The 13,284-nt window shown below is 55.1% G+C and overlaps 1 protein-coding gene across 3 annotated transcripts in view; it reads left to right on the forward strand.

The window, feature by feature from the left end:
* DHX37 (DEAH-box helicase 37) overlaps window positions 1–13,284 on the forward strand; it is a 51,215-nt gene that overhangs the window by 17,361 nt on the left and 20,570 nt on the right. For 2 of the 3 annotated variants that reach the window (XM_033220127.1, XM_033220126.1), the window contains exons 5-13: window positions 2,056–2,204; window positions 3,816–3,908; window positions 6,476–6,572; window positions 7,614–7,727; window positions 10,026–10,127; window positions 10,338–10,452; window positions 11,717–11,812; window positions 12,043–12,128; window positions 13,100–13,244. In XM_033220127.1, the coding sequence (XP_033076018.1) occupies window positions 2,056–2,204; window positions 3,816–3,908; window positions 6,476–6,572; window positions 7,614–7,727; window positions 10,026–10,127; window positions 10,338–10,452; window positions 11,717–11,812; window positions 12,043–12,128; window positions 13,100–13,244 (997 nt within the window). Of the gene's footprint in view, window positions 1–2,033; window positions 2,205–3,815; window positions 3,909–6,475; window positions 6,573–7,613; window positions 7,728–10,025; window positions 10,128–10,337; window positions 10,453–11,716; window positions 11,813–12,042; window positions 12,129–13,099; window positions 13,245–13,284 lie in introns of all 3 variants that reach the window. The other variant, XM_033220128.1, reaches the window with a different exon arrangement.

A 13,284-nucleotide genomic window follows, 5' to 3' on the forward strand; every position in this document is an offset into this window, starting at 1 on the left:
CTTTTCTTTTTTTTTTGAGACAGTGTCTTGTTCTGTCTGCCAGGCTGGAGTGCAGTGATGTGATCATAGTTCACTGCAGCCTCTACCTCGTGGGCTCAAGCAGTCCTCCCACCTCAGCCTCCTGAGTAGCTAGCACTACAGATATGTGCCATCATGCCTGGCTAACTTTTTTATTTTTATTTTTTTGTAGAGACAGAGTCTGGCTATGTTGCCCAGTCTGGTCTTGAATTTCTGGCCTCAAGCGATCCTCTGCCTTGGCCTCTCAAGTCGCTGGGATTACAGGTGTGAGCCATCATGCCTGGCCTCATATTTAAAAAAAAAAAAACAAATGGAGGCCAGGCGCAATGGCCCACACCTGTAATCCCAGCACTTTGAGGCCGAGGCAGGTGGATCACCTAAGGTCAGGAGTTTGACACCAGCCTGGCCAACGTGGTGAAACCCTGTCTACTAAAAATACAAAAATTAGCCTGGCATGGTGGTGGATGCCTGTAATCCCAGCTACTCGGGAGGCTGAGGCAGGAGAATCACTTGAACCCGGGAGGTGGAGGTTGCAGTGAGCCAAGATCACACTATTGCACTCTACCCTGGGCAACAAGAGTGAAACTCCGTCTCAAAAAGTAAATAAATACAACAAGTGGAATAGAATAGAATAGAAATAGAACAAAATTAAGAATATGAGCTTGTTGGCCAGGCATAGTGGCTCACGCCTGTAATCCCAGCACTTTGGAAGGTGAAAGCGGGCAGATCACCTGAGGTCAGGAGTTCAAGACCAGCCTGGCCAACATGGTGAAACCCCATCTCTACTAAGAGTAAACTACAAAAATTAGCCGGGCATAGTGGCATGTGCCTGTAATCCCAACTACTCAGGAGGCTGAGGCAGGAGAATCACTTGAACCCGGGAGGTGGAGGTTGCAGTGAGCCAAGATCACACTATTGCACTCTACCCTGGGCAACAAGAGTGAAACTCCGTCTCAAAAAGTAAATAAATACAACAAGTGGAATAGAATAGAATAGAAATAGAACAAAATTAAGAATATGAGCTTGTTGGCCAGGCATAGTGGCTCACGCCTGTAATCCCAGCACTTTGGAAGGTGAAAGCGGGCAGATCACCTGAGGTCAGGAGTTCAAGACCAGCCTGGCCAACATGGTGAAACCCCATCTCTACTAAAACTACAAAAATTAGCCGGGCATAGTGGCATGTGCCTGTAATCCCAACTACTCAGGAGGCTGAGGCAGGAGAATCACTTGAACCTGGGAGGCAGAGGTTGCAGTGAGCTGAGATCGCGCCACTGCATACGCATTAGGGTGAGCCATGTTTCACAGAACTGTTCTTTCCATATACGATACACATATGTGTCTGTTTGCGTACTGAGTCATGATATAAAATGTGTTTCTTTTCATGAGTCATAGGAAAAAATGTAGCAAGCACCTGCTCTGGAATATGTGCCTAGGAGAGGAACTGCAGGGCCACACATCCTTGACTTTGAGAAAATTTGCACCAGATTGTTTATCAAAGTGACCGTGCCATTAATTGAGACTCCCGCCAGCAACAGCTGAGGGTTCCCATATCTCTGAGAGACTGCTCTGCCCCAACCAAGCTGTGTCTGGTTCACACCATTCTCCTGCCTCAGCCTCCCGAGTAGCTGGGATTACAGGCACCCACCACCATGCCCGGCAAATTTTTTTATATTTTTAGTAGAAACGGGGTTTCACCACGTTAGCCAGGATGGTTTCTATCTCCTGACCTCGTAATCTGCCCACTTCGGCCTCCCAAAGTGCTGGGATTACAGGTGTGAGCCACCGCGCCCGGCCAGGAGACAGGATTTCACCATGTTGGTCAGGCCAGTCTCGAAGGATGTGATGATGTCAGGCCTGGTATCCCGAAGGATGTGGTCCCTGTCTCTGTCTCTGCTGGACCATGGCTCTTGGTCCCCTCCCCAGCTGTCAAGGCCTCCTTCCCCAGCAAGCACATCTGTTCAGCACCCACGTGCCTGGAGGTCACATCAGTGTCTGTAGTCTTGCTGCTGCCTAAGTGCTGACTTGCTCTCCTTCCAGGAAGAACGGCTGAAGCTCCCAATTCTCTCTGAAGAACAAGTGATCATGGAGGCTGTGGCCGAGCACCCCATTGTCATCGTGTGTGGTGAGACTGGCAGCGGGAAGACCACACAGGTGCCTCAGTTTCTCTATGAAGCAGGCTACAGCAGGTAGGGGCTGGACACAGGGTTCTCTCTAGGTCCCTCAGTGACACTGGAGATGCCCCAAAAGGTTGATAAGAGCCTGGGCTCCCTGGGATCTGATCCTGGATCTGCCCTGTGCATGCTGTGTGATTTCAGACAAGCTACTTAACCTCTCTGGGCCCCAGCTGTGAGATGGGAATAAAGGCACCTACTTCACAAGGTTGTCATGTGGATTAAGTGAGTGAACTTGGGTAGCACACTTCATCCCTGGCACATAGAGCTATGTGCTTACTATTTTCTTTTTTCCTTTTTTTTTTTTGAGACAGTGTCTCACCGTGTCACCCAGGCTGGAGTACAGTGGCACGATCTCAGCTCACTGCAAACTCCGCCTTCTGGGTTCACACCATTCTCCTGCCTCAGCCTCCCAAGTAGCTGTGATTACAGGTGCCCACCACCACGCCCGGCTAATTTTTTTGTATTTTTAGTAGAGATGGGGTTTCAGCACGTTAGCCAGGATGGTCTCGATCTCCTGACCTCATGATCCGCCCACGTCAGCCTCCCAAAGTGCTGGCATTACAGGCATGAACCACTGTGCCCGACCAAGAGACGGGGTTTCACCATGTTGGTCAGGCTGGTCTCGAACTCTTGACCTCAGGTGATCCACCCACCTTGGCCTCCGAAAGTGCTGAGATTACAGGCGTGAGCCACCGCGCCCGACCTGTGCTTACTGTTTTCACTGTGTAGCCTCCTGTGGGCACTTTTGACCCATGTATGTTGGGGTCCCCAAGATCATGTGCAGGTTCGATAATTGGGGACTTCTGGGACTCAGCTTGTTATCCTGTGCATGGCTATAGTATGTTACAGCAAAGGACGCGATTGGCAGAGGGCAGTGGCACCTGTGGTATTCGGGGGAAGCCCAGCTCCAGCTTCCAGAGTCCCCTCCTGGTGGACTCACACGGGATGCACTGAATTCTCCAGTAGCCACCTGTGGCCACACAGGAACTACCCTCCACCAGGGAAGCTTGTTAGAGATTCAAGGTTCACGGCTATTATTGGCCAGACAGCCTAAGCCCGCCCTGCCTGGCAGGAACAAAATCCTAGATGCCTAGAAGGAAAGCAGGTGTCCGGCATAAACCACCCTGTTTGCACAAACAGCCTTGGCACGGTGGGCCCGCACTTACAGGGAATGGAGGGAGCTCTCCTGTTGTGCAGGTTCAGGCACCCAGCGAGGGCCAGCCCTGTCAGCAGCCTTTCAAGGGAGAGCAGCCCCAGGCCTGTGGCATTAACATTCCCACAGAGCTGGGACCAGCCACCCATCGGCTTGGCGGGTTCCTGTGTCTGGAGGAGCTTGTGCTTGACTGGGGCAAACAGAGCTCCCAGCCTGGTTCCCCCAGGCCCCGTTCCTTCTAGTGGCTGCCTGGTGTCCGCTGCACCGTGAATGCTGAACCGTTTTCTGTGTGTTGTTGGCATTTGGGCTGTTCCCTTTGCTGTTAAAAGTAGTGCAACCTGGCCTTGTTTCCCATGGCCCCTGGGCGAGCACCAGGTCAGTGTGGCGAATCTTGCTGTGGAACTGCATGAGGCTTTGGGATGAGCAGGTGGGGCCACGCACTGTTGATGGCCATGTTCTTCCTCCCCCAGTGAAGACAGCATCATCGGTGTCACGGAGCCCCGCCGAGTGGCCGCCGTGGCCATGTCCCAGCGAGTGGCCAAGGAGATGAATCTGTCCCAGCGGTGAGGGCTCTACTTCCTGGGGGGAGCGATGGGGTGGTCCAGACCTCCAGGGACGCCCAGGAGGAGGTGAGCGGCGTCTGTGCTGAGGGTGCTGGGTGGAGTGTCACCTCTGCATGTAGCACTGGGAATCATTGTGGGAGACAGCTTTCCAGGACCTGCCCAAGCAGGCAGCCTTCAAGCAGGCCCTTGGCTTACATCCTGCACAGTGTGCAGAGGGGCAGAGTGGCCCATCCAGGGGCTCGAGAACAGAGCAGGGGGCCAGATGCAAGCAGTCACGGAGCTAGTACCTAGCATTGCCAGGTTAATGTAAAACTCAAGGTTCTAAAGTACAAAATCTTGGCAGAGTGCGGTGACTCACACCTGTAATCCCAGCACTTTGGGAGGCCGAGGCGGGCAGATCACCTGAGGTCGGGAGTTTGAGACCAGCCTGACCAACATGGAGAAACCCTGTCTCTACTGAAAATACAAAATGAGCCAGGCATGGTGGCACATGCCTGTAATCCCAGCTACTCGGGAGGTTGAGGCAGGAGAATGACTTGAACCTGGGAGGCAGAGGTTGCCGTGAGCCAAGATTGCATCATTGCACCCCAGCATGGGCGAAAAGAGTGAAATTCTATCTCAAAAAGAAAAGAAAAAAAAATCCGGCAGTAAGTCTATAGGACTTTCTTTGGAAAGCCACGTTGAATGGGCAGATACAGCACTTGCTTTGCAATGGCTGGGAGCATGTGTTTATAATGCAGATGCCCGTGTCTAACATGTCCAACATGGCCTAAAATCCAGAAGGCACAAAAGGGCACAGAGTGAGAGCCTGCCTCATCTGCCCACTCATCAGATGTTACTAGGCAGCATCTAGTGTGCCAGGCCTATCCTGGGCTCTCAGGATGTGGTGGTGGGCTGGACAGAGCCACGGCCCCCAGGTCAGCACGCTAGTCGGGGGTGGGCCGGACAGAGCCACCGGCCCCCAGGTCAGCACGCCAGTCGGGGGTGGGCCGGACAGAGCCACCGGCCCCCAGGTCAGCACGCCAGTCGGGGGACTTGGTGTCTTTGTCGGTTAGGCTGGGAGGACACTAAGGCAGGGATGGAATACTGGGGGCCCCTTCTCACCCAGTGCCCTGCCTCCTCCCCAGGAGCAGCCACCACTGCCCGTCTCCTGCACATCCTCCTGGACAATTCTGTGCATAGTCAGCATGCGTCTAGAAAAAACTGCCTCATCCTCTTTTTAACTTGTTAAATATTATGAAAATGTGAGAACTGGGCATGGTGGCTCATGCCTGTAATCCCAGGACTTTGGGAGGCCTTGGCGGGCAGATCACCAGAGGTTGGGAGTTCGTGGCTAGCCTGACAAACATGAAGAAAACCTGTCTCTACTAAAAATACAAAAAAATTAGCCAGATGTGGTGGTGCACACCAGTAATCCCAGCTATTCGGGAGGCTGAGGCAGAAGAATCGCTTGAACCTGGGAGGCAGAGGTTGCTGTGAGCTGAGATCACGCCATTGCACTCTAGCCTGGGCAACAAGAGTGAGACTCCCATCTCAAGAAAAAAATTGGGGGCATATGCATAAGTAGAAAGGATAGTATAATAAGCCCCCAGGTACCAAAGACCTCGTTATAATAATTGTCAACTCCTGCCCTACCCTGTTGGGTCTGTACTCTCCTCCCGGCCCCCGTCCCCACCACTGTTTAGAAGCAAATCATAGATACTTTATCCTCAATATTTTGCTGTACAGATCTGAGAGATAAGGACTAATTTTTTTTTTTTTTTGAGATGGAGTCTCGCTTTGTCACCTAGGCTAGAGTTCACTGGTGTGATCTTGGCTCACTGCAACCTTTGCCTCCAGGGTTCAAACAATTTTCCTGCCTCAGCCTCGCGAATAGCTGGAATTGCAGGTCCCAGCTAATTTTTGTGATTAGTGGAGACAGGGTTTCACCATATTGGCCAGGCTGGTCTTGAACTCCTGACCTCAGTTCATCCACCCATCTCGGCCTCCCAAAGTGCTGGGATTACAGGCGTGAGCCATTTTTTGTTTTTTTTTGAGATGGCTCTGTTGTCCAGGCTGCAGTGCAGTGATGCCATCTTGGCTCACTGCAGCCTCAACCTCTTGGGCACAAGTAATTCTCCCACCTTAGCCTCCTGAGTAGCTGGGACTGCAGGTGCGCACCACCACACCAGGCTAAGTTTTGAATTAAGACAAGGACTTTTTGTGAAACACACACAGCTACAGTATCCCATGACAGCTGCCAAGTCTGTGTAGTCTCCAGAACACACTCCAGCCCATGTGCAGGTCTCCCCGGCGTCTCCTGGTGTAGTCGCCATCCGAGGAGGGCTCTGGCCAAGGTGTTTGGGGCCTGGCTCCTCAGTTGCCCTCAACAGCTCCTTCCCTTCCCTTCAGAAAGCAGGATTTTGGAGGGGGAGAGTGGACTGGGGAGATGTCTGGGTCTTGTTTCGGGTGCTGGTGGGCCCTGCCCTCAAGCCGCCTGCCTGCTCCATGACCTGCCTTGTAGTGGCCCCGTGGTGACAGCCCCAGCCAGGCGTGGCTCTGCCCTAAACCGAACTCTGCCCACACAGGGTCGTCTCCTACCAGATCCGGTATGAAGGAAACGTGACAGAGGAGACCAGAATCAAGTTCATGACAGATGGTGTGCTGCTCAAAGAAATCCAGAAGGTTGGTTGCAGATCCTGGCTCACAGAGCAAGGCCAGTGGGCATGGGGGCGGGGTGCTAGGCATAGCACTCCCATGGTGCTGCTGTGTGACTTTGGGTGAAGTTACTGAACCTCTCCAAGCTCAGTTTCTTGATGAGTATGTTAGTGCATTCCTCAGAGAATCATTTTGAAGTGGAAGTTGTAGAATGCATGCTAACAGCTTAGCACAGTGGCCCGTACCTAGATGGTGCTCATGAAATGTGAACTTGTATTTTTATTATAACTGACTCACAGAGTTCACACCTTGCCCAGGATGTACTGAAAGCCTGTGGTGTGCAGGCTCTGCCCTGTGGTGGGCCCAGACACAGCCCCTTCTTGGGAGCTTCGAGTCCAGTTGCGTTTGGTGAGGGGCAGCACCAGACTCGGAGTGGGGTGCCAGCCTCAGGCTGGGAGACAGGGGAGCCGTTGGGCCTTGCGCTTGAGAAAGGGTGCGTCTTCATGGTCCCTGGCCACAGAAGCTGCGTCTCAAGTTCTTTCCGTTTGTAAATCGGAACCCGAGCTGCTGCCTCCCATCAGCGCACTTGGACCTTGGGGAGGCGCCCCACGCTTCCTAGGGAGCCGGCCATTTGATCAAGCGGATGGCACGCACGTCTGGAGAGCCTGCAGGGCCCGGGTGGGGGACTGCTGTGTGGTGAAGAAGCTGTGCTCCGTGCTGGCTGTGACATCCCCTTGGGCAGGGTCAGTCTCTCAGGGGGATGGCAAAGGTGATTCCAGCCCTCCTGGCTTGGAGGCCACTGGGGTGTCAGTGGATGCAGTTTGGGTCTGGGTGGCCCCTGTCTGTGTGGCACCTGCTGTCCAACTGCCCACGGCCCCACCCCCCATCTCATATCCATTTCCCACCTGCCCTCTCGCCCTGCGGGCATCTGAGTTGAGCAGCTCACCTCTGAAGAAGAGCAGCTGCCTTTCCTCTCACACTGTCTCTTCAAGTGGGAGTTCTGAGACGTGAAGCAGCCCTTGGGGCTTAGGCCAGGAGGGCAGGCCTCACCCCTGGACCTCCCCCCAGGACTTCCTGCTGCTGCGGTACAAGGTGGTGATCATTGACGAGGCCCACGAGAGAAGCGTGTACACGGATATCCTCATCGGTCTCCTGTCCCGCATTGTGACTCTCCGGGCCAAGGTAGCGCAGGAGGCAGGTGCTGGGGAGCCCCGAGCCCTGGGCCCCCCCAGCTCTGTCGGAGGCTTGGGCTCCCTTCACTTGTTCCCCGTTGTACCCTGGGCTGCTGCCATGAGCAGGTGCCCCAAGGACAAGGTCCTCTTGGGCCTAGGTCTAGGCCCTGTGCCAGGGCCGTGAATCTTGGAACAGCCCCGTATGATCCCTTCCCCACCGCTCCGGCACCAGCCTCATAAACTGGTGTCCTTCTCCGCACCCAAAGCAAGAGGCTCAGGTGAAATGTTGATGCCTGGCCAGGCACAATGGGGCCAGTTGATGAGGCCTCTGGGCCTCTGGGATCAGCAGAGCGGATGGGCCTGCCCGGCCAAGGGTCAGACTCCCGGAACTCTGAGAGGGGCTCCCCGGGGCCTCTTTCTCCATCTCCCTGCCCCAACCTGACACGGGCCTGCTGAGTGAAAGGTGCCACCCTGGGGCTGGGCTCCATGCAGTAGGCCTGTCCCACCCTCCCGGCCAGGAGAGAGGCCTGCTCTCCACATGTGCCACGAGCCTGGCCACGTTCAAGGCCCTGATAATCGACAGTGACCAAGACACCATCTTGTTCTAACAGTTCCTGCCCTCCTGGGGCTTCCACTTCAGCAAGGGTGGCAGGCAGGACGCAGACTCAGAGGATGTAAGCCAGTGAAGGACAAAACCGGGGGCAGTGGAGGGAGGATGTGGGGCTAGTGAGGGTTTCACCCGAAAGGTGACCTCTGAGCTTGAGTGGAGGACTGAGTGAGGGAGGGAGCGAGCAGTGTGCGTTGCAGAGCGAGGAGAAGTCTGACTGGAGGAGAGCAATGCAAAGGTCCTGAGGCAGGCATCTGTCCGGTGCCTTTTTTCTTTTGGTAACAAGCTTTATTGGGCTGTAATTCACGTTTCATATCATTCATCCATTCAGATGTACAATTCAATGGTTTTTAGTCCATTCACAGAGTGTGCAGCCATCACCACAGTTTTACGTTTCATCACTCATCAATCCCAAAAGAAACCCTAGGCCGGGCGCGGTGGCTCACGCCTGTAATCCCAGCACTTTGGGAGGCTGAGGTGGCTGGATCACTTGAGGTCAGGCGTTTGAGATCAGCCTGGCGAACATGGTGAAACCCTGTCTCTACTAAAAACACAAAAATTAGGCCTGGTGGCGGGCGCCTGTAATCCCAGCTACTCGGGAGGCTGAGGCAGGAGAATCACTTAATCCTAGCGGGTAGAGCTTACAGTGAGCCGAGATCGCGCCACTGCACTCCAGCCTGGGTGAGAGAGCAAGCCTTCATCTGAAAAACAGAAACAAAAAGAAACCCTGTGCCTTTTACGGTTTTTTGTGGTGGTGGTTTTTGTTTTGTTTTTTTTTTTTGAGGCAGGGTCTCATTGTCACCGAGGCTGGAGCGCAGTGGTGCAGTCACAGCTCACTGCAACCCCGACCTTCTGGGTTTAAGGAATCCTTTTGCCTCAGCCTCCCAAGAAGCTGGACCATGGTCACTCTGTGTGTAACCATTTGCAAATGATTTCCCACAGTGGCTGCAGAGTTCCATGGTACTTCCCCACCAGCCGTGTCAGAGCTTCCAGCTTCTCCACATCCTGCCAACACTTGTCATTTTCCATTTTTATTATTCTAGACATCCCTGTGGGTGGAAAGTGATATCTCACTGTGGTCTTGGTTTGTGTCATTAGGGAGTCTAGAGCAGCCAAGCAGCAAGGGTGAGGTGGAGTCAGGAAGGCACGGGGGTAGGGCAGAGAGGAACGGTCACTGTGGGACAAGAGAGGGGCCTGTGCTGGGTGCCATGCCTCCCACAGAGGTGCTCTGGCCACTCCTTAGCCTCTGGGTTTGGGGTTTCCTAGCAGCAGAGGCAGCAAGGGCTTGAAGCAGAGCTCACCATGAGGCCATCAGGCATTGCTGAGTGGCCTGGGGACCAGGGAGCTCCCTCCCACCCCCACAGACCTCCGAGAATCAGGCAGCTCCTCCCTGAGCCCCCAGAACAGACACCCGGTGAGTCAGGTGGGAGCTGGGTTGGGTGGGCCCCAGTCTCAGCCCACTTGCCTCATATTCCACCATCAAAGCCTGACTCTGAAAGACACCCTGGAACAAGCCACCGCCCTGGGAGCAGCAGGTCCCGCTACTGACACACTTTCTCCAAGGAGCCTTTGGCATCCAGAAAGGGGCAGAGGGTGGGGGCTGGAAACGGGGGGGCAGCAGGGCACCCTCATGCCGATTTCCCAGGCTTCAGACCCACCTGTAGTCTTGGGGCCGCAGTCACCAAGCCTGTCCTCCCGCAGAGGAACCTGCCACTCAAGCTGCTCATCATGTCGGCCACGCTGCGTGTGGAGGACTTCACCCAGAACCCGCGGCTCTTCACCAAGCCGCCCCCGGTCATCAAGGTAACACAGGGTCCCAGGTGCTCTGTGAGCTTGGACGGCACAAGGACGCCCTGGTGTCGGGAGCCTCCTGAGAGACCTCACTTGGTCACGTGGGGGATTGACAGCAGCTTGGAGGGGGTGTTGGAAACCTTGATTCAGAGTGATGGGGAAAGGGAAGGCAGCCCTGGGCCGAAGCTCGCCCCCCACCGCGCCTTCCTGGGCGCCCCACAGGTGGAATCCAGGCAGTTCCCAGTGACTGTGCATTTCAACAAGCGGACACCACTGGAAGACTACAGCGGCGAGTGCTTCCGGAAGATTTGCAAGATCCACCGGATGCTGCCCGCAGGTGAGGCCCTGGCCAGGTCAGGGGAAAGGAGCCGCCCTTCCTAAACCCTCGCTGAAGGCACAAGTGTGGGAGGGCCCATCTCTGAGTGGCTCAGAAAAGTCCCTTGTCCCTGCTAGGCCTCGGCTTCCTCACTTACTCCAGAGTGTTCACAACACATGTCCTGCCTTATTCCACTCAAAATACTATGAGGCTTCAGCAGCTACCCGATGGTGGAGTTTGCCATCTGTCCCCATCTGATAAGCAGAAAAACCCACAGGGCCCAGGCCGGTGCTGGCAGGTGACCATAGACACTGCAGGGGAACAGGCACATCCCCTCGAGAGTCACGGATACCCTTCACAGTTCTGCCTTGTCCCCATCACACCCACTCCGTTACTCACCTCATGTTACTGAAGTGGACGTGACCTTTCTGTGTGAATAGATTGTGATCACTTCTAGCCAGAGACTTTTTTTTGAGACAGAGTTTTACTTTTGTTGCCCAGGCGGGAGTGCAGTGGCGGATCTCGGCACACTGCAACCTCCGCCTCCTGGGTTCAAGCGATTCTCCTGCCTCAGCCTCCCAAGTAGTTGGGATTACAGGTGCACACTGCCACGCCCGGCTAATTTTTTGTATTTTAGTAGAGATGGGGTTTCATCATGTTGGCCAGGCTGGCCTCGAACTCCTGACCTCAGGTGATCTGCCTGCCTCAGCCTCCCAAAGTGCTGGAATTACAGGCGTGAGCCACCGCGCCCAGCCTAATCAGAGACTCTTGTGTGCCAAATGCGGGCCCAAGGCTGACTTTCTTCATGTTAGGGAGGCAAGGAGCCTGGGGGTGCTTCCCACCAAGCTTGAACTCCTCCTTCAAGGAAGCTGAGGTCACCGCTTCATGATACTCTGTCCTTGCTCTGCTTACAGCCTCTCGGGGCTCCCATCCATTCTCTGGGAGACTGGGGCTGGTGGGAGGCTAGGCGGAAGCTTGGGCAATGAGCCTTCCTGCAGCCTCGGGTCTCAGGGCAGCCACGGCACTGTCACAAGTGTGGTGTACAGGTTTTCACTTGAGCATGTGTCTCAGGGCTTTTGGGTCTGTGCCTGCGAGTGGCGCTGCTGGGCTGTGTGGTCGCTGTGTTTGTTGAACTCCCTGGCAACAGCTCCTTCAGTCTGGGGGTGCTGCCTCCCGCATTATCACTGGAGCCTCACCTCTCAGAGCAGGGCCTGGCAGGTGCCCATTGCTAAGCAAATGTTTGTGAGTGACTGATGGATAACAGAGGGGCCCGTTCTTTCCGCAGGCGGCATCCTGGTGTTCCTGACCGGGCAGGCTGAGGTGCACGCGCTGTGCCGCAGGCTCAGGAAGGCTTTCCCACCCTCCAGAGCCCGGCCACAAGGTAAAGAGGACGCCCCGACCCGCGCTCTGCCCTGAGCAGCTGGGCTTGGCCTCACACTCCCTGGCTGGGGTGCAGCTCCCGCCTCTGAGCTTCCCTCTGGGAGCATCAGCACCTTTGCCGTCCTCCACCTCACCCCCGAATAAATGGCCGTGCCTTGAACAACAAAGAGCAGTGTGCTAGCAACCATGCGGGCCACACATGCCTTTCTCTCCAACCTGCCCCTTTTCCAGAAAAGGATGATGATCAGAAAGACTCAGCGGAGGAAATGCGGAAGTTTAAGAAGTCGCGGGCCAGGGCCAAGAAGGCGCGGACCGAGGTACCTGGGGGGCTGGCAGGGACTCCTGAAGAGTAAGGCTGCGTTGTCCAGGATAGCAGCCACCAGCCCCATGTGGCTGCTTAGGTTTAAGTGTAATTGGAATAAAATGAAATTAAAAATCCAGTTCCCGGTCGGGCACAGTGGCTCATGCCTGTAATTCCAGCACTTTGGGAGGCCAAGGTGGGAGGATGGTTTAAGGCCTAGAGTTTGAGACCAGCCTGGGCAACATGGTGAGACCCTGTCTCTACAAAAAAATTTTTAGAATTAATCCAGTGTGGTGGCACATGCCTGTGGGCCTAGCTGCTCAGAGGCTGAGGCAGGAGAACCATCTGAGCCCAGGAGGTCAAGGCTGCAGTGAGCCGTGGTGGCCCCACTGCACTCCAGCCTGGGCAACAGAGTGAGACTCTGTCTCTGAAAAGGAAAAGAAGGCCAGGCATGGTGGCTATGCCTGTAATCCCAGCACTTTGGGAGATTTCAGATCACCTGAGGTCAGGAGTTCAAGTCCAACTTGACCAACATGGCGAAACCCTGTCTCTACTAAAAATACAAAATTAGCCAGGCATGGTGATGCATGCCTGTACTCCCAGCTACACTGGGATGGCTGGGCTGGGAGGTGCTTTCCTCTAGCCTCTGCATGAAGGCACCGTGAGTCTTGTGGTCCGTGACAGTAGCGTAAGCACTCAGCCGCCTCCAACTTGCCTGTTGCACTACTGATGTGTTAGGCAGTGATCCAAGTTCTTCACATGTGTTCACACAACCCTCCCACCAGCCTGAGAGACAAGGTCTGTGATAGTCCCCATTGTTTAGGTGGGGAAACTCAGACAGGAAGAGATAGTTATGTGGCCTGCCCCGGGTCACACGACCCGTGGGTGTGGACCGGGTCTTCCACATGAGGGCACCTGTCTTCCTGCACATGCCTCATCCTCACACCCAGGGTCCCTGCAGCCTGGGTGTCTATGTGTTCGCCGTAGGTGCTGCCCCAGATCAACTTGGATCATTACTCGGTGTTGCCGGCAGGTGAAGGCGATGAGGACAGGGAGGCAGAAGTGGACGAGGAAGAGGGGGCCTTGGACTCCGACCTCGATCTGGACTTGGGGGATGGCGGGCAAGATGGAGGTGTGTTCCTAGCCCCGCTTCGGCACGAGGAGGCCTGGAA

Source organism: Trachypithecus francoisi, unplaced genomic scaffold (assembly GCF_009764315.1).
Source record: "Trachypithecus francoisi isolate TF-2019V2 unplaced genomic scaffold, Tfra_2.0 Lachesis_group11, whole genome shotgun sequence".
Classification (NCBI taxonomy): Eukaryota; Metazoa; Chordata; class Mammalia; order Primates; family Cercopithecidae; genus Trachypithecus; species Trachypithecus francoisi.